The sequence below is a fragment of the Haliaeetus albicilla genome, chromosome 2 (assembly GCF_947461875.1).
Source record: "Haliaeetus albicilla chromosome 2, bHalAlb1.1, whole genome shotgun sequence".
NCBI lineage: Eukaryota > Metazoa > Chordata > Aves > Accipitriformes > Accipitridae > Haliaeetus > Haliaeetus albicilla.
In genome coordinates this window covers 48,400,817-48,425,468 of record NC_091484.1, presented here as the reverse complement: position 1 = coordinate 48,425,468, position 24,652 = coordinate 48,400,817, and the positions used below count along the sequence as shown (strand labels likewise).

Genomic DNA, 24,652 nt, shown 5'->3' with positions numbered 1-24,652 from the left:
AGTACAGTGTTGCAGCCTTCCACTTCCCAAGTCTTCAGCTTTCTGGAGTGATGAAGGGTGAGGCATAAAGCCTTACTGGGAACCATGAAGGTAGAAGTTTTAAGTTACCCTTCACTGTAGATACACGAACCACATTCATATACAGCAAAAAAATATGTTTCCTCATTTGTGCTCCTAGTCAAGGACTACCAAGAAATTTGCAGTGAAATATACCACGATGCCATTTGGGAATAACAACTTTTAGAAAATCAGCCATGTAGCATAAATTTTAGCGTTATTAGTTTGCTTCCATAAGTTTTTCTTTACAGCTCCAGCGGTACAGTTACATGCTGTCTTGATTCTTTTATTTACTTTCAAACATGTATCACCCTATGAAGTGGATGCTGGCAGCTGAGGCATCCATTTTCTAGGCATTACTCTACCAAAATCAACAAAATAGTCAGTGGGTTATATCACTAAACTAAACATCATATATTAAATCTACATACTGCAAGTTGCAGTGTGAAAAGAATGTGCCTTTTACACCTTCGTTAGTGCTAGCATCCTCGTTCCACTTAAACATAATGTGCATGGATGTATATATAAAATAAATGAGTATTTATATACTGGAGTATTTGTATAAACAAAGAAGCCTGTGGGACCACAGCAGGTTCCCCAATTACAAGTCAGCCACAACTTTGCAATGTGGTTATTGGCTGCAATCAAACAGAAAAAAATATTTCTGTTGGATTTTGATTTCATTGAAGCTTTAAAAATACCTTGGAGCCTCAAAAAAAGGGGCCATTATACATTTTGGGAAGAAGTTTACATAGCTTTGTAATCAAGAGAATGCCACAGCATTATTATTTTATGGGGTTTTGGTAATGAAAAAAATAATTTATTTAAACAAAGGAAACATGTTACTCCAGATATGTATTTAGATGAACACCAAAATATTCCAAATTGACTTTTATATTTCAAAGAACTCAGATTCTTTTATTCCTTTTGAAGAATAACATGGATGCATTTTCTCATCCTAATGTGTTCAGTGTTTCAGAAGAACTGCTAGGAACGATGTCAGCATGTTTCATAAGTTAACAGATATCCTGCTGTCATATATCAGACACTTTCGACATTCAAATGAAGAATGCTAATACAATGCTATGAAATTTGTATTGTTAGGTGGCTTTGTATGAATTTATTTTAACTTAGAATTCCTAAAAAAATTGTAAATTCTTAGCAATATTCCATATACAGTACTTGCTGATGTCCTACTGAATGGATATATTAATTGTGTTCTCAGCTTTCAAGAGATCTATCTTACCCCTTACTACTTTTCATCTAGTTGAAACTGCTCACATATTCATAGCATTATTAGCACAGTAAAAGTTACAGTATCTATCAACAATTAAAAAGACACTGCAAGATGTGTTTAAAGTACACTTCACTTTGATTTATGTGATACATGCAGTTCTGGAGCTATGAGACTTTTGCTTTGAATGTACTGCAGTTTTACACTCCTAGCACTCTCTCTGGGACTGATCCAAATCCCATTTCTTCAATGAGCTTTGGATCAGATCTAGATGTGGAGAGCTCAGAAGTAATTTTTATTCTCTGGATGTAGTGCAGATGATTGCTATATTGAAAATAAACACTGTATGCTCTCTCCTGTGGAAAATATATATTTGTTCTTTCTTGTTTTGCTCTTTTCATAAGCTAAATGTAGGTCATTCAGATTGAAGGTATATGGTTGCTCTTTACAAATAGAGAAATTTAACACTTCTACAGGGCGTGAGACCAAACACTGAGCAACTGTAATCACTTGAGAAATGTAATAGCTGTGTGCTGTGTCTTATGGCTATTATGAAATGGAACTTATACCTAAAAATGAGGAAAACAGTTAGCTTTCTCCATTTATGGAGCTATGCCACAGTTATGACATAATTCATAGCCAGACAGAAAGTTCCAGTTGTATCCATAGACATTTCATAACTCAGTGTAGTGGAAAGCTGATATTGAAGAAAGATTTTTGCCAAGTAAAGTTATTCATACACAAGCTTCCTTCTCATGACAGCTTCCCCACTGTACTGCAGAGCAATGCTGGAACTCTGCCTTGGGACCAGCACTTTCTACACCCACGCTGAAGGTTTATGTCCTGAGATGAGGTGCTTCTCGTCCCCTGTGCTCTCCCCTTCTTATCCTTACTACCTTATTACCCTGCAGTTTTGTGCAGGGAATTTTCTAGTTGTTTTTCCACAATAAGTTCATAAATGGTGGATCTTCAGGATGTTTCCTCCATGACTGCAAGAATTTAATGATCATCTGGGCTTGGGTGCATTTTTCAACTTCCCTTATTCCTTACTCTTAAACAGCTGCAGTTATCAGCAGAGAAAATAATTTGGACCATCCATTTTTCCTTCCAGGACCAGAAAAAGGCAAAAAGAGAAATGAATAAAAATAGGAAAAAAATCATGAGCAGACTCCTTACTTCTTGCTCCTAAAAGCAACAGCAACAAAGTAAAAAACCAAAAAAAACAACCAAACAAAAAACCCGCAGTTTGATCCCTACACAAATATGACTTGCTTCTGGTATGTAGGAATCTAGAAGCATAGCCGGAAAATCTCGCAGAGGCTTTTCTCAATGTAAGAACATCGGCAATCATGTATAGTGTATACCTTGTATACATTGGAGGTATTTATCCTTATCTTTGGCTTAATTTCCTGTTCTCAGAAATTACTTAGAATAGACTAAGCCTCAGATGGCTTAGCAATCTCCAAATTCCCTGCAGTTCCAGTGTGTCCCTTTATAGAGGTGAACACGATGTGTAGAATAACTTTGTATTAATCAGAAGAGTATGCCTGAGGTAGCCTTTACACATTATATCAGGAATGCTATATAAAATACTCTAAACTTTAATAAAAAATCGCATCATTCTGCTGGGCTGATGTGCTACTCAGAATACATCTAACCAAAAATGTGGGAAAAAAAAATAAAATAAGGGCTGTAGCAGCTAGTATGTGCAGAGCTGCTATAAGCCTGCTGCCACATATCCCAAGAAATTATTGCAGGCAGAGTCCCTTTCCTGCCCTTCTTGCCCTGGGACGCAAGAGGAACGTCTGAGTTGCAAGACCAAAACGTCAACGTTTGGACAAGATTTCTGACCCCTTTGAAATGGCTTTGCGGTCCTCTGGAATCCTTCCTGGATGACCACGGTCAGATACGCAAGAGAGACTTATTTCTAGAAACCTGCCTCTTGGCTGGATTGATTCAGACGTGCTGGTCACGGGCAAAGGCGTGGGGGCGCAGCGGCCAGGGGCTGCACCCTGGGGAAGGCGGGGGGGCGGGCAGTGGCAGCCAGCGGACGGGGCCACGGCCCCAGCGGGATGGGTGCTGTCCTGCAGCATCCATCGAGGTGGGCAGGGGACAGCAACCACCGTTGGCCGAGGGGCAGAGATGGCCAGGTGAGCGTGCTGGGAGAAGGCAGGTCCGCAGGCAAGCAGAGGCTGAAGAACCCAGGGGGCCCTCGGCACCCTGACAGACAGCAGGTCTGTAGCAACGTGGGTGACACAAACACAACAAGACTGCTTTTTAACCAAGGAGGTCTTAGAAAGGGTTTAAGAGGGTGGCCAAGGGGTGTTTTATCAAACTGATAGACTTCTGTGGTGTTTTGGTAGGTCTTTGACTCATTTGCGGGAATATCAGATGCATTAAAATTAGGTTTCATAGCTAGAAGATTTTAGCTTTAGTAAAACAGAAAGAGTTGCCAAGGAAGGAAGAATGAAAAGGAGGCTGGAAGGGTGTGAAGCCGTGGAAGCAGTTAATGTCTCGCTTCTTGTAGGTGGAGATGGCCTCCTAGATCACCTTCAGAGACTGCCAGGTATCCATGGAGGGACCACATCGTGTTACCAGGGAGATCCTGTCAGCCCAAACGCAAGGTAGTAACTACATGCCTCTCCTTGCTGTATTTCTATCAATGCTGCTGTATGTTCAAGACTGGAAGAAGGGTTTGCACTGAGTCTGTGCTCCTCCGACTCTGAACTCATGCTGACACCAAGCTTCCCACCTGCAAGCACCACAAGGCCTTTGCAATCTTCCTTCTAAAGCTTGGACATTGTTGACGTCACACAATATGACCAACCTTGACATCTTAAAACCTACATAGTTTCAAGCCTGAGATACATTTTTCCTCTCATGAGGTCCTAACAACTGAAGGAGACACATATGTCTTCTGTGCAACATTTATTATTTTTTATTTTAATTGCCTAACTTAAGCATATTAATATAAAAATAATTAATATGGTTATTAAATATTGTTTAATAAATGATAACAAACATCATATATTTAATATTATATTATATATTTAGCCATTTATGTTGGGGTTTTTTACATAATCTTGTTATTATTACAAGAGTTTAAATAAGATATGAGTCAGGCTGCAGACCCTCTACTCAATACTTTATTGTTGTGTGTCATATTACTGTTAGCATGAGATGCTATTTTATAAAGAAAGGAATTACTTACAGTCACGGTACCAAGAAGTTCAGTATACAAGTCCAGTATTACAGCAAAATGTACAACTGCATAGCAATTAAGATAAGCTGGTACACTTGGATTGAAGGGAACTTCTTTTCCAGTGATCTGTATGAAGCAAAACAGATAATAGCCTTCAACAGTGACCTGATCCAGCCTGTTATTCCTTAGTATTCTTCATACTTACAAACACAAAAAAGATTAAGGGACATAGATAATTGCACAAAGATAATCTAGAATCAAACTTATGTACTACCTAGTGTGAGACAGAGTTTAACTCTCTGTGTATGTTCACAGCTAAAAGAAAAAGAGAAATTACCATACTCTATAGAACAATTTTTAAAATCTCTTCAGGAAATGAATAATGAAAAGATAAATAAAAAATATACTTTTTTCCTTCAAATAAAAAGAAAAAACACAGCTAAAACATTCATTTCCTTCAGTTTCTGTTCCCATTTCATCTTCCCCTATGCTTTATGACTGCTAATTTGCTAATTTAAAATAGCATGCGTAGAGTTTTTAACATTGATCCAGTAGCATTAAGAGGTCCAAGTAAATTACACAAAACTGAAAGCCTGTGCATGTTCTATTTACCACTGGGATTTCCTCAGGAAGGCCAAGTCTAGGTTTGCCTGGTCCCCAGCCTGGCCCTTTGAATATGACAGAAAGCTTATTGCAGAATCCAGGTGTGGCCCAAAACGTGTTCCAAATATGAGCCAAGGGACGTAGCTGAAAAAAAGAGCAAGTAATTTTTCATTGTTAGTAAAATAAAATTTAATAAAACATTATGTTTTATTCACTTTTAGCTCTCAAGTAAATGATTTTTCAAAGTCTGTAGAGAGAATAAATTAGGAATAGATGAAGACAGTCAGAAGTTCAGAAAACCTGACTGAAAGATGCAGGAGCTGTATCAAGCCCTTGGTTTATAGGGAGGATTACAATGACTTCTGCCTAGAGGAAAATCCGCCTCTCCAGAGTATTCAACTGTATACTGTATAGTTATATTTATGGTAGTTTTAAACTAGAATTTGGTTACTGGGACCTTGACATGACATACTCTCAATAACTAAATTACTTATCCGGTATCTTACTGGAATGGATATAATTGCACAGGCTGTGGCCATCCTTTCAGCTTCCAGCCCAGACACCCCTGCAGGTAGAATTTCTTGTTCTTTGAGATGCCTTCTTGGGTGAACAGTCATGAAAAGCAAATGGGGACTTCAACTCTCCTCAGTCCCTGAGGTTTTTACAGGGAACTTTTATCCAGCTTAAGTGAAGCGTGGACCAATAAATCTGAGAAGCACCACGCTAAGTACTTTTTCTTCTTTTTTCTTTTCTTTTCCTTTTTATTAAAAAAACTATATTCAACCTGTTCTGGAGGTTTTGTTGAGACCATGATGACTGCTATATAATGCTGTCAACACAAATCATTCTGGAGTACCTTGAACAGCAAATATGCAGAAGAGAGAAAAATAGAAAAGATACTACACCATGGGATTATTTATGGAATAGCAATATTTAGAGAAGGCAAACAGACAAAAATAGATATTTTTGTCTGTGTTTCACTGCATATTGCTCTGCATATGGCAAAATAGACAACACTCAGTCCAAGGCCTGATATATTGCCATTGTAATTAGTTGTTAATTTTACTGTATTGTATTTTCGTGATGACTACAAGCTCTGCATATACGGTCAATGCAGTGAGTGCTAATAATCGTTTTGTAATAAAATGCTAAAAAATTGTAGATCATTTAATTGACTGTGCAACAATGCAAGGATGGCCTCAACTGTGCCTGAGAGGAGTTTCTTTTGAACATGAGTGCCTGTTGAAGATACCAGTCAGTGATACAAACTATAGCACCTGGAGCATGATGGGATCAAATGAATTTACTGGATGTGTTAAGCCATATACAACTTTTGCATCTTCTGCCTCAAATGTTCCTGATGGAAGAAGAAGAAAAAAGAACAAGCAACAATCAATTTCAAAAGTATACATATTTTGCCACATTAACCAAACATGAGAGAGAAAACCTTTTTTTTACTTACCAAATATCCTGTCCCAGATAATGAGTGTGCCGCCATAATTTTTGTCAATGCAGTAAGGATTTCTACCTATAATAAAAATAATTTATGAGACCAATAATTGCATATACAAGAATATGTGCAACTGAATTATGAACGGAAATCTTCATCATTAGCATCAATTTATAATCTAAAAATAAATTTAAAAGGTAGTTAACCTACCATTCCTTATACATCTATAGAAGTTCTTTTTTCTTACTAGGCTTATTGTCCTCTTTCTACTCAGATTCAAACATACAAATCAAACATGTCATACCCCAAATTGCTGTGAAATAAAAGGATTCATTTGGAGAGTAAACTCAATTCAAAATATATTTATAAAGACAAATTAAAAAGCAAACAAAAAATCATTTCACCAGTTTATACCTAAGAAAATATATGCTAAATATATTTATGTGCAATCATCTCATTAATGGCTTTCAGCTGTCTCTATCTTCTGTGCCATATGTCTGATCCTGTCTTCATTATTATTATTAACTTCAGTGTGAGGAAAACTCATCCTTCTATTCATCTAGGGCATGTATTTGTATATAAGCTGTCCTATCAAAAGTATGAGCAAAGAAACGTTGATTACATATCCCCAAGTTTGTGGAGATTGTCTGGAGCAACTGTACAGCACTTGATCAGCTCCAGGGTGATTCTGCTTAACTCCAATCAGGATCAGAGGATTAGTTTGGATTTACGGCAGAGCAAATAAGAGCAAAGTGTCTCCCTCCAGGATTACCAGTACTTGTGCAAATTTTAAGGATTAGACACTTACAGCACCACAGTCTTTTTAAAAAGTCTACACAGTGCCATAAACACTTTACACATGGAGGATATAATAAATATTAATAACATCCTCTGTACGTATAACTGCATTTGAGTCTGTTTCAAATTATTTTGTTCTTCCATTCCCCTATTACTTTTTTACTTGTTATCTCTGCACACTGAATGAGCCAAGGGCATCTATGAAATCCACTTCTATTCCTCAGATGTGTTCATGACATTTTTCAGTATGCAGTGGAGTTATTAATCCAATTTACATATGCAGTACAGTCTTGAATGCCTCTGAATATTGATGAAAAGTCAATCATCATGCACTTGTGTGAAGTGAGATTTTTCAATAACTCAGGCAGCTGAAACCAAATTCCACTAAAACATTTAACACTTCTTCTTCTAAAAGGTAACCATGTCTTTTCACATGTTCAGTGCTTGAATTTGAATGCAAAAGCACCTGTTACTGATTGACAAGTTGATGATGTTTTAGTAGTCAGGGAAGGATGAGATATTTTTCTATCACTCGTCATATTTACAAATGTTGAATTGTTTTGCTCAAAGTCTTCAAATTATTTCACATTATCCAGGCTTAATTTCTGCTCAATAATTAACCTTGAATGTAAAATTTTAAAGTTATAAAAAAGTTTTTTAAAATACTGTGAAATTTCTAACTGAACAATGACTAGTTTGAAACAATGATCAAAATTACAATCCTTCTGTAAAACTAATTTTACAGTGCAATTTTAGTCTTGTTATTATTATACAGATAGTGACCATGAGAAAAAACACACTGAGGAACAAGAGGTTGTGCTTTTAGCATACCATGATGAACTCTGTGATGACTGGGAGTATTAAGAATCCACTCCAGAGGCCCAAGGTTGGTGATAACCTGAAAAAAAGTAATGTTTCAATTAATTTGAAAATAGTGTATAAAATCAAGAAGAAGAAAAGAGGGGGAGGAGATGCATTACGAGGTTGTTTATCTTAAGAATAATTGCATAAAGAGACAAGAATGCAATTTTTTTCCTGAACCATTTCACTCTATTACTGTTACAAGAATTTTCATGAAAAAAATGAAGTTTAGTAAAATGCCAGTTAAAAATTAAATTTCGTTCTGATCCAGCAGCACATTTTCTTCTTATTTTTATTATCAGTTCATGATTCCATATAGATCATTTCACTCACAATTTTACCCATATCCATTGGCACTGCTTGGGATCCACTGTAACTCTAAGTTTGCGGTTATGTGAACAATTTACATCAGCAAATGGCTGGCACTGACCCAGAAACAAGTACTCCCTCCTTCAGTACCTTTGATTGCTTGTTCCTTCTGTCAATACCCTTCTTTTACCCTGGCACGTATGCAGTAACACAAGAAGCCTGATTAGGGAACTGATGCAAGTTAAAACTAATTTTGTTTTGTTCTTCTAAATTAGTTTAACCTGATCAGTTCCCAAATCTGATCCAACATATCATCACAAGTACACCAACAGAAGTCAGAGGCATGAAAAGAAAGTAGACCAGCATAAATTCATAGTGGAGCTGTGATCTAAGGTAATGATTCAACAGTACAGAAAATCCAGCCTTGATCATTTTAGTACCAGACCAAAAATGACAGAAAGTGTTGATTGCCATAAATGCACTCTAATGATTCAAGCTTTGTCAGAAACTGCTGATAAATTAAGTTTTTATCAGTAGGGTTTATGCTAAATTAGGTACTGTCCTGTATTATGCAGTCAGAAGCCAGCATTAACTTCAAATTTTGTGCTTTGGTTATCTCAACAGAAGCATGTGGATACCCAAACACAGCAACCATTACTTAATCCCAAACACAAAACCATCAGTCAAAACAGATGCAATCGCTGGATGACCAAAAATGATTTATGTTCAAAATATGTCCTAAAATGGTATCTATTCACCATGTCTGATTAGGACCATAATATTTTGCAATTAAAAGGGAGGGGCAGGGGGGAGAAAGGCAGCTAAATAAAAATGCTTAGACCTTATGAAACAAAACCCAGAACCTATCACTTTGTCTTTTACAGAACTTAATTAGTAAATTTAATACTCATACTGCCAAAATGGGTGATCTGTAATATAGTAACAGAGATAATATTGGCAAACACCACATTAAGTAGAGAGGCAGACAGTCATTACTCATGAGAGCAGGCCCAGTTACCTAAATGACTAAACATACAAGGATTCTTAAGGTTTACAGAACAAAGTCCTAAAATATGCCAGTTCCATTTTTGTTTAATTCACACTTGTGAAAGTAGATCTGGACTCAAAAAGTAGACACAGGACATTCTTCAGATGTATTTAATTTTTCATGATTCAGGCAAATATCACAATAAAAGGAATAAATACCTTTTGTTCATTTTTATCTTTAATAACAGCTAAAAGAACTTAATAGGTTAAGCAGAGCATTTCTGTAATTAAAGGAGTATAGAAAAGAGCAAATTCTTCAGATAGAGAGAACTGTAACATTTGGAGCATCTGCCTCAAAATCCTGTACACACTTGACTAGAGAAGCAGGATTCTGGGACAAGTTTGTTTTGTTTTGTTTAACTCGGAAGCCAAGGACAACTTAAGTAGGACCATTTGTATTTCTCAGTTCTCCCTCAAAATAAGTTCAAGCCTGAAAAGACCACCTAAATGTGAGAAATGATTTGTCATTCAGGCTAGCTCCATTTCCCACCTTTCTCAAGCAGAAAATCCCACTGTTTTAAGCTCTGTGAGATGTGACCACGAAATTAATTTAACCTGAGTCAAATGTCTTGGATTGAACTGCAGCCCAGCACCTGAGAGCGCAGTAATTTATCTATTAGACCACACCTAACTTTGATCCACTTGGTTTTAATACATTTTTAGCTCAGTATTTTAACAATTTTTGTGAAAATAAATCAAATCTGCACTAGGAGAGCAGGGAATCACTAAGGAATAGCAGTCTTTGCTTTTAGCCTACAGGTGGATTATAATAAAATGTCCTCAGAACGAATGACTTCAAGTCTTCAATATCAAGCTGATTAAATTCATATTTCAAATCCAAAATTCATCCTTTTGAAAGTCCATATAATACATCGGTATGCTAAAGTAGAACTTTGTGTCTCGGAGCTCCCGAAGGACCTCAGGAACTTATGTAAAATTTTAAACAAATACTTCTGACTAATCCTAGAGAAAGTATTTTCTTTGGAAAATGAAACCTCTCTCGTCCTTTAATACAGTCTTTCTTTGGGCGATGACATTTACAAATCCACTGATATATCTTCTGTGCAGCATCATTAGTGATTGATGCCCACTTCAATTCATTATTCAGCCAAGGTTACCTCCATTGCAAAGACATAGTAGCCACATGCTGATGGAAATATCATCCAAGATAACAATTATAACTGCATGACTTTTAAGCTCAGAGGTGGTACAGAACTCTGTACCTGACCAAGCAAAAATCCAGCATGCTGAAATTAGCAAACCATAAATCAACACTTTGGCTAAAGCATATAAAAAATATTTTTTGACCAGACATTCAAAATGGTACAGGGTGCTATTTCTAGAAACTTCCTTTGCTATCAGTAAGTTTACTTCTATATATTTAGCACATTTCAAAAACAGAAAAAACCTGTTGTCAGTGGAAAACTTTAGGTGCCAAAAATTTTATAAATATTTTATAAATGTGTATTTTATAAATATATCCATATATCATTCCAACAAACAGAGACATATCACCTCTGGAAAGCTGAATTTTGAAGGCTCCTGCAGCACCACATGGCAAAGAACATAATTACTTTGTTAAATTTTGTTGAATTTTTCTATATTCTGCCATCTTACTAGGGGCAAAACTCCTAAAAGCAGATCTTTCAGCAAAGTAAATTGTCAAGGCTAGGACAGTAAGAAAATTTTTGCCAGGCAAGATTTTGACCCTGTCATGTCAGGCTGACAGGAACTTATTGCAATCACAGTGAAAGGAATGAAGTTTGTAGGAATTGAGTCATAACAAAATTTAATGTAGCGTAACAACAGTCCATGTTCAAAAGAATGCCTAACAGGCAACAGAGAGGAGAAAGGCAGTAGCAGGTACTCCACCTACCCATCTACCTTTCAGCTGTCAGTCTACCCTTGTTTCTGTGCCTTGTGTCCAGACATTTTCCTTGGAGAATGGCAATTGCAAAGGAGTTCATAAGTGTTCACGGTAGCAGTAACCAGGCTCACACTGCAGTTGCAACCAGTCACCAAAGCATATACACCACTAGTCTCAGTCATTCAAGGCAGCAAAACCTTTTCAGCTTAAAATAGCTTTGTATTCAAAATGGCTTTTTAGAATAAGAACTTTCACAATGTTCACATTTCAGGAATTATTTTAATTAAAATTTTAAAAAATTAACAAAATGTGATAAGAATATCAGAACAGGTCAGTTTTTGTGGCTTGTAATCAGGATTTTCATTTTCAAAAGCAGCAGCTTTCTGCTACTATAATTTTTTATGCAGTAGAAAGTTTCGTTTCAGACCTTTTTACTGGAAAGAAGTTCCAAAATAAAAAAAAAAAATAGGGATATTGAGTAATGACATTTCCACTATCAACTGTACTTCAAACACTATTTCATACTATTGAAAGGAAAAGCAGTCTGTTTGTGAATATAAAATATTCTTGTTCTTTATATAATCATCTTGCAGTGATTTAGGGAATACAGAAAAATAGCTACCAATCCCCTAAAAGGTGAAATTCCCCAACTGTTGTCCAATGATGACCTTACCTGTATTTTGACCAATATGGCTGTGGGGGGTTACATTTGTGTTTTGTTTCCCTGATACAGACACCTACCATTCTAAATCAATTCCCGTCTCCAATTTTTCCTCTCTCAATTAACACATCATGTGCACCTCAACTCCCATGCCAGTGACCCACAGATGAACTGCAGCATTCCAGCAAAATTCTTTTCCTGTTTGCTTTCTTTTTTAACATCCCATAGCCACAAAAAAAAAATAAAATTCCTTGCCAAAACCCTTACAAATAAACATGATAAACTACCTACAAATCAAATATGTAGGTATCTTATGTATATAAAAGCTTTGTCAGATCTCTCCACAAAACATGTATTCCTTCCTTTCTTTTTTTAAACAAACAACATATTCTCTTCATTGTACTTGGGTATCACTAAATAATAAAGGAGAATTACTGACAATAATTGAAGCAATTCCAAGAGCAGTTTAATAAATAAGGCAGGCTAAAAGCTACATGCTTAGAAATGGTTTCCATACGTTACTGAATAAAACATGCTGGAAGTGAAATCTTCATATATAATGAGAACTAAATGCTTTTTTCCCTATAATAGTAGCTCTTATATAAAGATGTTTCCTTTGTGACAGCAATCCCTAGCCTAAAGGAAAAGAACATTATGCAATATCTCTTGCGGCATGTAAGCACCTCCATTTGCGGTCTCAGAGTTTGTCAGCACCAAGGGAAATCTTTATTGCCTGGTACCTGCACCACTTCAATGTAGTTCTTGTTTAAATAATGAGAAAAAATCGTGACATGAAATCCAAGGGAAACGTTACATCTTGTGTAACAACTCCTCCTGTCACCACTACAACATGAATCTTTACTTAACTCTGTTTCAACATGAATGTTAGGAAAGAATGTTGACTGAGTAGACCAGGCAATGTTACAGTAAAACCATTTGTATGTATAAAGTTCTGTTGGTTTTTTTTTTCTTTGAGTATAAGAAAAGCTGTTTGTAGCACAGCATTACCTTCAATATCATAGTATTACTGATCTGCAGAACAGGAGAGAGTAAATTCATCCCCGGAGCATCACTAAGGAGCACTCTGAACTTAACTTTGGGGTTTCTGTTAGACTAGTTGGTAGTAAAACACATATTACTATTGATTTCCTCATCAAAATCAAGATAAGATTTTTATTCCTGGCATATAAAACTATATTTCAGACAGTCTGGTGGGGAAATTTAAAAACAAGACCTTAATTACATCCCCCGGTAGAGCTGCTGTGTTAATTCAGGACAACACACCCCTGTATTTATACAGATGGCCCCGGTGATCAGATTTGCCATGTGAAATCTCTACAGGGAAGCTGGGGAAAGGCAGAACTCCTAGGATATGTGCTCGTCTGCCAGTTTCACACTTTGAAATCCTCGGCAAACCCTGATTTATACACCGCCAACTGTTTTCCTATCTGATTAGGCAGTTTTCTACTCCAGTAAGCATGTAAAATGGATGTAGCCAAATTTCCACACTGAGGAGCGAAAAAACAATATTTATAGTTTAGAAATAAAACAAGCGAAAGGAATCAGGCCTGTTGGGATCATAAAGAGTTTCATAGGGGGTGAATTTCTGATAAATCTGGATTGTAGGAATGGGAGGTGAAAGCCTAGTTTTAATGGATAGTCTGGTTTAGGGCATATTTATATAATAAACACACAGACTTAAGAAATGTATTTATAATAAATTATCTTGAAGGCAGGCTGTTGTCACTTTTCATTGTTTTACACCTCAGCCAGGAGGTAAGGTTTGAATCAAATTGGCATCTTAAGTGAATATTTCAGTTAACACTTTCAGTAAGTGGATGCAACTTTTTTTTTTCTTTAAATGTCCAGTTAAGCCTTGTGGGAAAGATGAGCACATACAGGAAGTTTCAATCAATTTGTCCACTAAAAATGAGAGAAAGCCTACACTAACTGGTTGTTTTAATTGCAGCATTACAAATAGCAGAGTATGGAGAAAGTCACTTTTTCAGTCATATATCAAGTTAAGCATTTTAAACAAACTCCAGGAGAAAAATTGCTATACAATTTCAGTATTTTTCAGCAGCTTGACAAATACATGCTGGCAATTGCAGGGAAAAAAACAGAAAGTAATAAATCAGCATGCCAGTCCTGAAATAAACTAAAATATAGCCAAGTGTAGCTCTTCATCTTCTTCTTTAAATAGATCAAAATATAGTCAGCAGCCTACAATTTGTGTTTTTAACAAATAAGGGTCTTTCAAATTTGCTGTTGGCTTTGAAGTCATAACTAATTTAAACAGATTCTCAATGAGTACAAGCTATGAGAAAAACTCAAGAGTATTACATGTAATATGTTAAGATAGAAAATTAGAATTTTTATTTTTTTTTGACAGAGAGCAGTATCTCTAGCTTATCTCCACATCGAAGTGGTATCCTTTCATTAATATAATAACCAGGATGCTTTATTTGGCAAATGAGTTGTTTAGATTGTTTTGCAGGATGCAGAATGTACTGAAATGTGTTGTGTCTCTTAAGTAGCTTATTTCACTTTTATCTTGGTAATTCTCCAGAGACACAAGTGGCCTAAATAAAATGCTTTAAGAACAATTTTTAGTTTTAGGGTTTCTGCAGGCAGATTAGCAATAGTCAGGCCCACTGCTGCTGAAGTAAGGATTTCACAGCTGTCTCTTGCAAGAACAGTCTTTGGTGCAAGGACCAGAAGCCAGCACTCAAACTCAAGGACTTAGTAATTAGGATGAAAAGTGAAGCTTCTGCTTATATTCTTGTCCCATAAACTTTGCATGTCTGGCCTCACCAGTGACCCAGCTTCCACAGGGAAGGGAAGGGTTCCTCTGCCCAGATTGTTGCCCATCAAATGCAAATCACAGATGTAAGCTGATTACTGTGGAGCAGCCGTCTTGTGCTGCATGTTGAACTTGGAGCTACCAGGTGCAGAGTGCTACTCAGTTCATTTAAATCAATTACATGTTTTTTTAAGTCCCTCTCTATTCTGCAGTTCAGGTGAAAGAGAAGCTAGGTAAGAGTAAAATACTTAACTTGCCCTGTCAAGGCACTTCTGTGTAGACTCAGATACCTAAAAGTGCCAAGGAGCACTTTGGTTTAAAATAGGAGGCTCATTCTGGGGCTACTAAGGCATAAAGTCGGCACTCCTAATCATCACTGAGGTCCTAGGTGCCAAGGACAGAACTCCAAACCTCATCTTACTATGTTTTTCCTGATTGTGTTCAAGTGCCGCTTACACTTAGCAGGACAGGAACAGTGTGCTCTCTTATGAATGTTTTATTTTCTCCCTCTTGTTATTTTTTTTATTTAAAACCAAAAGCGAAGTTATAAGATTTATATATCTAGAAAGATAATACTTTTCTCCCCTCGTGGGGGGAGTGAAACATAGAAAAGTGAAACACATTTTGCAGTTATTGCTAGCATTCCCACTTAGTGATAGTGGTGTTAGTTATGCTCTTCTCCGCACTCTGGCAAGTACACTGATGACAAGACTTTTATTCTGTAGGTTCGTCAGAAAATCTAATAAGTCATTTTGGCAGACAGGCTGGACTGAAGCAGTGAGATCTGTTTCTTTGAATCATGTTTGAGTTTTATTGTCTATATTGTATATATATCCTATCTGGACCTACAAAGGCACTGTCTGCATTAAAGAAAGTATTTTTATCTCCCTGTTATTTATTGATTTATTTGTTCTCCTCCTCTCCACAGTAAATGCTTGAGTTGAAAGCTTGCAGCAGGCAAACAATGAATTTCTAAATGATAAAAGCATCAGCTATCAGCAACGGGACCAGAACTTTCTTTTGTAAACCAAAATTTTGTTCTTTATGCAAATCAGCAATTAGTTCATTCCCCATTGGTTTTACAATAATTTCTTGGATCTTTGTAACAGTGAGAAAATCCAGCTTCTAAAAGCCAGTAGGCTGTCAGACAATGTGACCTGTTTCTAGGAATTCTACTTAAATCATCTGCATCACTGAGAGTTGTCAGACACAATCTTGAACATCAGACTAAGAGAATGGCTGTAATCACCTCTAATTACATTCATCTTTTTCATGACTTTTAGCAAAAGTCTTGTGAATGGTAAGTTTTTTGATCCCTTGTAACCTGACTAGGACGGATGAGTGTGTTTCTAATTTGAAAGGGCACATCAGACAGACGCATGTCTATTTTTGGCTATAGCGGCTGAATTAAACAAACTAAATTTGTCCTTTCATTAAATGAACCAATGTATTAGAATACAGAAAATGAAAGTTTTTGTTGGCATGTGCTATTTGAATTCAAAATGAGTTTCCAGCATCAAATTCAAAAGAGACAGCAATTTCACAATTATACTCAATACATTGGATTATTACTGATTTTACCTTTTACTGGTGATGCTCTTTATCAAAAAAAAAAAAAAAAACAAACCCAAAAAAACCCAAAACCCCAAACCAACAAAAAAACCCAAACCGCATTTCTCATCTCATCCAGGAAAGCAGATCAGTGCACCACACTCTGTTTCTACTGTGATCCATTCAATACCACTTGTATACCACCATTTTGCAAAAATTTCCATGTTACATTTGACTCATTACTTACTGACCTTATAGGAACTATTCACAGTATATTAAATTAAGCATAAATACATGTCTTTGTAAACAAGGCCTCAAGGTTTTTTTTTTACCTACCAGCAAAGCATCTCCATTTTTCATTTCCAAACTATTGAAGATTTTAGCTCATTACCAAGAATCTTTCTCCAACTCCACAAAACAACCACAAAAACAAAACTATCTTCTTCCCACTGCAAACACTCAAAAGCATTATAGTCAAATAAGTTTGTTAAAATGCTTTTTAAATTCAAAGTCTCATTTCTTGATCAGATTTACCTTTCAGTTTTAAGAAAATGATTACTAAATTGCTTCTAAATTACTAAACTACTGAAAATACTTTAAATAAACCTTGTTACACTTGTTTACTCCTGCGTTCCTTTCTTGTTTATTTAAATGACACTACAGCACACAATACGGAAAAGGTAGGTCCAAGAAAATGGAAAAATGAAATTTGCAAAGAAATAGAGGACCAATCTCAATTCTTAGGGCCTGGGAATTAATAACTGAATATTTTCTCTATTTTCTCATGATGTCACTTATTTATCACACTGTCCTAGAGATTTTATGATTCTTATAACATCCTATAGACTTTTGTCTCATAGAGCTTCTGCTTAAAAAGACACATATGTCCTCTAGAGTTTCAAGACTAGCTTTTGCTATTGATACAGTAATCACAGGTGTACTGCTACTTAAAAGAAATACACACATTTTAATGTATTTTACTTAATTTTACTTGGTTCTTCAATCTGCTTGTTTAATTTCTTTATTGACCCTGTGCTCATATTTGGAAAAAACAAACCAAAACAAAACCTAGGTAAGAGCTGATTGATGTAAGGACTTCAGGATTGGGCCACACCAGCTCACCTGCACTCAGGCAGCCCAGATGGGCTGTGCGTGGCTTCTGCCAGGAACAGAATTCCTTTTCATGAAAGCGTGAAGCCTCCACAATTTCCCTCTCTTTCAAAACTTTTCATGAAAGAAAACTGAGCAGAAGTCAAAGCTAAAGAAAGTCACAGACAGAAACTTAGACCAGTACACACTGCACATAAGTGCAAAATATTTTTTGACAAATACAATATACTTCCACAGCAAGTTTCAGTTTTACTGAATTGGTGTTTTCTGACAAAAACAAATGTATTTTGGCCTATACCTTTAGCAATTTCACATCTTTTTTTCCAGCCTGCATGAGGTGTTGCCAAAATTTTTCCCATTCCTTGCCTGTTTTCACCCATGTTACTCCTAGTTAATAGTAGTGGCTCACCTTTTTCTGCTCCCAGAGTTTGACGAGGTAGAAAGACTTAAACAAGGGAAAAAAAAAGAGATGCCTTAAGAAACCTAACTTCCGTGAGTATGGTAAAGGGCAGATTACAGTCTTTCCTTAAATTAGAAAATTAAACAGAAACTAATGCATGTCAAAGATCAAACAGGCAAGGAATAATCTGCTGCTGCAATTACTACCAACAGGGATTGATTCAGTTGATACTTTCCAAATGCAATTTGACATCTCATAAAAATTACAGCTAAACCAACAGAAACTAATTTCTGTTTTTCACAGGTGTCTATCAGGTTATAAACACACCTAACTTATTGGTTGTAATAAATGCATAACGGAAGGATATAGTTTAATATGAGCCATAGACCTTCCGAATCACCTGTGAAAATAAACTGAAATGGAGTATTTCTGTCTGTCAGTAACAGTCCTGAAACATTTTGTGGCTTTTGAAAAATTAGATTTTTAGTGCTCTTTGACCAAAGTATTTTTTTTTTACTCTCCTTATGATCTAGATGAGAATGGTCTAGTCATAGAAACATTTCTCCCAGACCATTTAAGAGCAGGTCTACTGACTCATTCCATTGACCTAAATAGTATTGGATAGGACCAAAAATTGTTTTCTCTTGATTTATTGAGATCCTATCTTCATGCACCGTTAAAGAAGAGTATTTTCTTCAGTTGTTTTTGGGTTGGGTTTGGTTGGGTTTGGGTTTTTCTGTGGTTTTTTTTTTTTTGTCATTTTTCGTTTAAATAAACTTTTATGAGCTTATTTCAATACCTTGGTGCTACTCAGAGATTTTTAAAAGATCTTTGGAAAAATTCTGATATAATTCAGATTGCCATGTACACAGTGCAATAATGCACAGAAGTAGTGGAAAAAAAGTGGACTTCAGACTGCAAAAATCCTTGTAATGGGAGAATATAGTTAAATATAAATGCATAACTTAAGTCACAAAGTCATGTTTTCACTCTAACATACCCAACATTTCTTAATTACAGTAATGCCTTTCCTGTATCAATAGCCCATTCTGATTTTAGTAATAATAAAAGATCTCTAGCACCCAAAGAATGGTATAGTATAATCTTTGTATAAGATTTACGGTGTTAAAAACGCTGTACTATTTTATATAAAAGGCCAAAAACTAATGCATACCAAGTATGCAGGAAATAAAGAAGTCTAACTGAGATAGAACAAGTGGGTACTTTTGATCTTTATGATTTGGTATACTGTCTTCACAGGAATATACAAGCCACTTGAGTTAACATAAAATAGACCATGTCTGATCTGCTGGTAGGAAAGCTGGACAAAAACTGACATAACAAATAAGATCAAAGTTATAACACAGGAAACTTCTCTTAGTATTGTTTTAGACAACGCTGGACACATTCAGAATTAAAGTATAGGAAAATATCAGGAAAATATCACACTTTGGCTGTAAACTTTTGCTCTAGGCTGAAACATGGCATAGAAAGTTTCAGCACAGCATGACCATTCTCTTGTAATTACTGAATTAAATTTAAATTACTCCCCAAACAAAACATCTTCTCTCAGAAAATTTCATATACTTTCGTTCTTTCCTATCACCTAAATATCAAGTATTCTTTTATTTTACAAAAATAATAAATTGTACGTACCCTTCATTAAGCTTTTCAGTGCTATGAAAAAAAAATCGCCTGTTAAAGAAAAGAGGTTTTTTTTCCCTGTAACTTACTGGATTGTCTTTTTCTGAAGGAGAAAGATGAGTAATCAAAAGTTGTGAAGTTACAATTTCTAAACACACTTGACTAGTCAATATGAGGCCAAATCTTATCCAAGGAAATATCGATACTGATTAAAAGCAATAGAAACCTGAGGACAAACTTAACGTTTCTTATCAAATGCCACTGCATTTTAGAAGCCAACTATTACAACTTGCACTGGCAGAATAGAAATAATGAAGCATATCTCCACTCGACCCCTAAAGACATGTCTTGCCACCCTGTCACAGCACCCACCACAGGCTCCCAGAGGACATCAGAGCTGCTGGGGGATGATGAATCTCAGCGCTCAGAGCAAGGGCTCTTAGCAGTCACTGAGACAGGATGCTGTTTTCTATATAACCCCAGGCCTGCAGCCCCAAACAAACTTCATATGTTGGGAAACTGCTAGAAAGAGATTTACAGAAAGCATTTTCATTTTACTATAATCTGTGCAAGATAATTAGAACCATTAAAATTCAGGAAAAGGATTGTTGAAAAAAAAATAAAAATTAGAGATGCCACAGCTTTAAACGGTTAAATTGTAATAGTTGATGCAAAAAAACCCAGTATAATGGTGAAGCATCATATAAATTTCACCAAAAATATTGGCTAATATAAACCTGCATGGCTGCAATAGCTGCTACTGTTTCCCTTCCTTTCCCTTCTCTTTTCTGTTATGCCCTTGCCTTTGAGAGCAGGAAATCTGCTAATACATGGTGTAGCCCTATTTCTATTTTGACATAATTTTTGACCTTAAAGCATGAATTCAACATACTTCAACTGATTTCAGCTGTGCTACATAATCAACAACATCAACATTAAGAATTACTTCCCTTGTAAACAAAGATCTATGACTGGATCAACTGGATCAGTACAAAAGATCTTGTTTTTCTACTGGCATAATAATTTAATAGCAAGGAGTGCTTATCTTTTCACTGAGACTGAAATTCATTCTTGTTTAGACTAGTGTCTAAAGTTGGCACATTGCACATATGCTGTGGAAATTCCTTTTAAGCCCTATGAAGGATTTAGCACTTTAGAGGGATGTAGGCAATACATAAGCCTCTGAAATTCACTTTAGAAACTTTAGATGGCACCAGTGCCGAGACTCATTGAGTTACTACTATGCAGCAGAACCTTAGAAACCCCTCAGCCAAGGAAGAAATGGCTTCAGACAGCAGAGAAGACGTAGATGAGGCATATTATATTTTTCTCAGTGATAAAACACACTAAAACCAGTTTGGGGAACCTAAGGCACGGTCAAAGAAACTTTGCTACCATGTGATTCAGAGTATTCACTTGTTATAATTTCAAAGTGTTCAAATTTGTTCGAAACATTCTGACAGGCTTAATTGTGTACTGCTTGACTTTATGCCAGTTCTCGTGATATGTGACATTTTAGTGTAAGCCTTTCCTATTCACGCAGTGTTGCAGAGCATCAGACTTATTAATGATTCTAGAAATGTGCCCAACAGAAGTAGAAATTTAAACAACAGAAGTCTGCTATTGGGTCACTGTAAGTAGCTTTTTCCCTTTTTTTTTTCCCAAGGAAACACACAGAAAAGAGAAAATAAAAAACTGTAATTTAAGCAACACGATCATCTAAAATAGCAGATAAAGAAAATAAAATTGCCTTCCAAAAGAATTGTCCTATAGATCGCATAATGAAACTACAGACGGAAAAAGGTATCTGTGTAGTCAGAATAATCAAAGGAGTAAGTGTTGTACAGATAATTAGCCCACAACCCACTTGGAGCTACTAAGGAATATGCTTCCGACACATAACATGGCATACCTTGAAACACCTCTACTGTAGTGCAAGGGAGAAGGCAGAAGGCCGCTCAACTACCTCAGAAGTGTGGGAAACTGCTTAGTAATTACAGTGGGTTACTAACTGTACATGTATGTAAACTAGATATGGTCTATGCACTCACAAAACACAAATAAATAGGTGCAGTCATAAACAAATATCCATCAGATAATCAAAGAGCATTTTTCATCCAATTACTTGCACTAAGAAGGAAACAGTATCTGACTTCAGATGCGACAACAAATGATCTTTAAGAAGCACTGGGTTTTGGATATTTTTCCCTAAAATTTTTATCTTAGAAATGTAATCCGTTTCAGTATCTGCCACAAATGTTTAATAAGCTGCAAGATAGGAAAATATAGTATTAAAATAGCAAAAAGTTTTGATTCCTTACAGTTTGTTTTTTTTTTTAATTTAATTGGGACCAACTGGCCTCATTGCTTCTTATAAACTTAGCAATATATATTCAGAAAAAGGAATAAAAATGAACAGATGTTTCTCCTTAAAGAAGTCAGACAAAGATTTTTCTTACACAATAAATCAGCTGCTAGTGGATTTCCAGGATACTGCTCCAGGCTAACTGTTTAGGTATGGCTTAAAAACCCAGTTTACCTCTGTATGTATCCAAAACTGGTAAAGTAGATTAAACTGTAGATGAACAGTAAACACTGAAGGTGGAATGAAAAGAGCCATGGGCAAGTTGAAAATCTGAAAAAAACAGAAAGGAAATATATGTTAGATATATAATTCTAAACTTATGATGATATAATGAAGTACTATCTCAGGAGCTCAAAGCACTGCACAAGACAATTGCTTCTTCTAATAGCTCCATAATGTAGGCATTAGATAGAATAGATACTGATTACTATGTTACTGCTAGGTGTCTATAGCAAATGAAACATAAATTGATGCACAAGTGATTTCCCAAAAGTCATATTGAGCAAGTAGAAAAATCAAGAAAAGAACTCAGAAATCCTGAGCTTAGATGTTTATTCTGCATACTATATGGAGCAGACAGCAACATATCCTTGACATGAAGGGTTCTCTTATAGGGGAGAATTATCACAGAGTAAGCAAGGTGTCAATGTGTAACACTATAGCTTTTCCATCCAAACTCTCGACATGAGCACCATAAGGGCAAGGCAGCTTACTTGGCTTTCAAAGTTAGTTATAAATTCTCACCCTAACTTGCTCATGGCATCTCCCTTGAAGCCCCAATTTATTACTGAGTTCTAAAGATGTACTAGTGTGAAGACAGCTTCAGAAAACTGCTTACTTAGGAAAGACACTGGTACCTTACATACAGAGTAAAGTCCTAGGAGTTTCACAATTAATTGCTTAACTGGCTGAGCAATAGAATAAGACTTCCAAGACCTTCATGTGTTAAAAGTCAGTCTACTGTCTTCAGAAAAAGGCTTTTTTTTTTTTCTACCTGACTTTGTGTTATACCAGCTGCATTAAGAAGTTAATCCTTCCCTAAAATACAGAGATTTTTTTCCAAACCAAACAGTGACAGAGGTATCTTCAAAAATTTAAATCTCTTTAGCACTCAGGGAAAATCTGGGTAGCAGATAAGAGCTCCCTGTGAAACACAGCAAAATTAGCAAAATCTGTTTTCAAGTTCCTATTGTCCTCACAAAAATCAAATCTTTGAACATCAGAGAAAGCACTCTGATAGCCATGTCAGGCCTCCTGAGCCAGGAATTCCTTCAGTGTAAATCTGCACGTAGCATTTAATTCTGATATGCTCTCAGTTTTTGTCAAAAGGCCTACCCAATAGGTAAGACATCACACTGGGGCTGTGAAACCCCATCCCCATGATGTGACTGATGCTCTCAAGAAAGTCATCACAGCTGTATCTTGCTATCACAAGCCAATGGAGGATGAAGGCCCTACAATCCCAACTTGGTCTGCTGGCTTCAACCCCAGATAATGACTGAAGCACTAGAAAGAAACCCTTAAGACACTGCAGTATCACCTGGTAGGGCTGGGACAGCTGTGATTTCAAAAACTACATTCAAAGGCTTTATGGATCACAGCTGCCCCACAAACTACAAGTGGTGCATTTCTGGTTGTATGTCTTGGAAATTCTTTTCCAAGAAGTGAAGGAATTCAACGGTGGTAGGAGGATTATGCTAAGATTCTGGAAGTTGGGGAAATAATGTGAACAGCTATTTTGTTTTAATCAGTCTGATCCTCAAAGGCTGAAGTGTTTGCATAAGATCTATAAAACAAAAAAGAAAGAAAAATATATTTGAATATTGCATATTCAATCCCTAAGAATCACTCAGTGTAAGTAAACTCACAAAAATTCACAGCAACTTTTATCTAAGGGGGGAGATAGTAAATGCCATTGGGGGGATGTGGCATTTAGGCGTGAAATTCTGGAGTAGAGGTGGGTAAGACACTTCTTTAAGAATTAAAAATGCAGATCAGACTGCCTTGTGCAGAAGACTACTAAACAGAAGAGTGACTTTCAAACCCATAATTCTCCATGCTCTGAAAAAGGAATGTAGTGCAAGTCTCTCATACTTTAGAAGAAATGCCCTAAACACCAGCATGGAGTCAATCTCTTTTCCAAGTTCCTTTTTCCTCCTCCCTTTAACATGGACCCCCTTAGTATTTAATTATTAAAAGTGGGTGAGCTATGAAGGGGGAAAAAAAAAAAAAGAAAGAGACTGAGAGATATTTGTCCCACAACAGCCTGAAGGCTGGCATGGTTTTTCTCAAAGGTTATCTTACAAAGAAGCCAACAAAGGAGTAGAACAAACAGCCACATTTAAGTAAAGCTACTGCAGTTTTTTTCTTATTGTTGATTGTACCTGTCTAATGACATGATAAGAGCAGGAAATTTTTTAAAAGGAATGGAGAGGAAGTTGACTTTAAAAAAAAAAAAACCCAAACAAAAACCCCAAACACATGCTTTTCAGATTATTCATGGAAGTGGTTGCAGGACTGAAAGCAGGGTTAAAAATTATATGCTATTTCCCTAAAAGTATCAGGAGCCATTTGGTGGTATTTACAGATGACTCAGAGGGGAAGGAAGGATCATCTTCATATTTATTTTCTAACCTACTTCTCACAATCAGTACTAGGATTTCCCTGCTAAGTGGTGAGATGAGGGAAAT

At 36.2% G+C, this 24,652-nt stretch overlaps 1 protein-coding gene across 2 annotated transcripts in view; it reads right to left on the bottom strand.

The window, feature by feature from the left end:
• Positions 1-24,652, bottom strand: part of AGMO (alkylglycerol monooxygenase) — a 200,484-nt gene that overhangs the window by 89,716 nt on the left and 86,116 nt on the right. For both annotated transcript variants that reach the window (XM_069774164.1, XM_069774171.1), the window contains exons 5-10: positions 22,137-22,232; positions 8,176-8,242; positions 6,559-6,624; positions 6,374-6,453; positions 5,106-5,240; positions 4,503-4,619 (exon numbers count right to left, since the gene is read on the bottom strand). In XM_069774164.1, the coding sequence (XP_069630265.1) occupies positions 4,503-4,619; positions 5,106-5,240; positions 6,374-6,453; positions 6,559-6,624; positions 8,176-8,242; positions 22,137-22,232 (561 nt within the window). The remainder of the gene's footprint in view (positions 1-4,502; positions 4,620-5,105; positions 5,241-6,373; positions 6,454-6,558; positions 6,625-8,175; positions 8,243-22,136; positions 22,233-24,652) is intronic.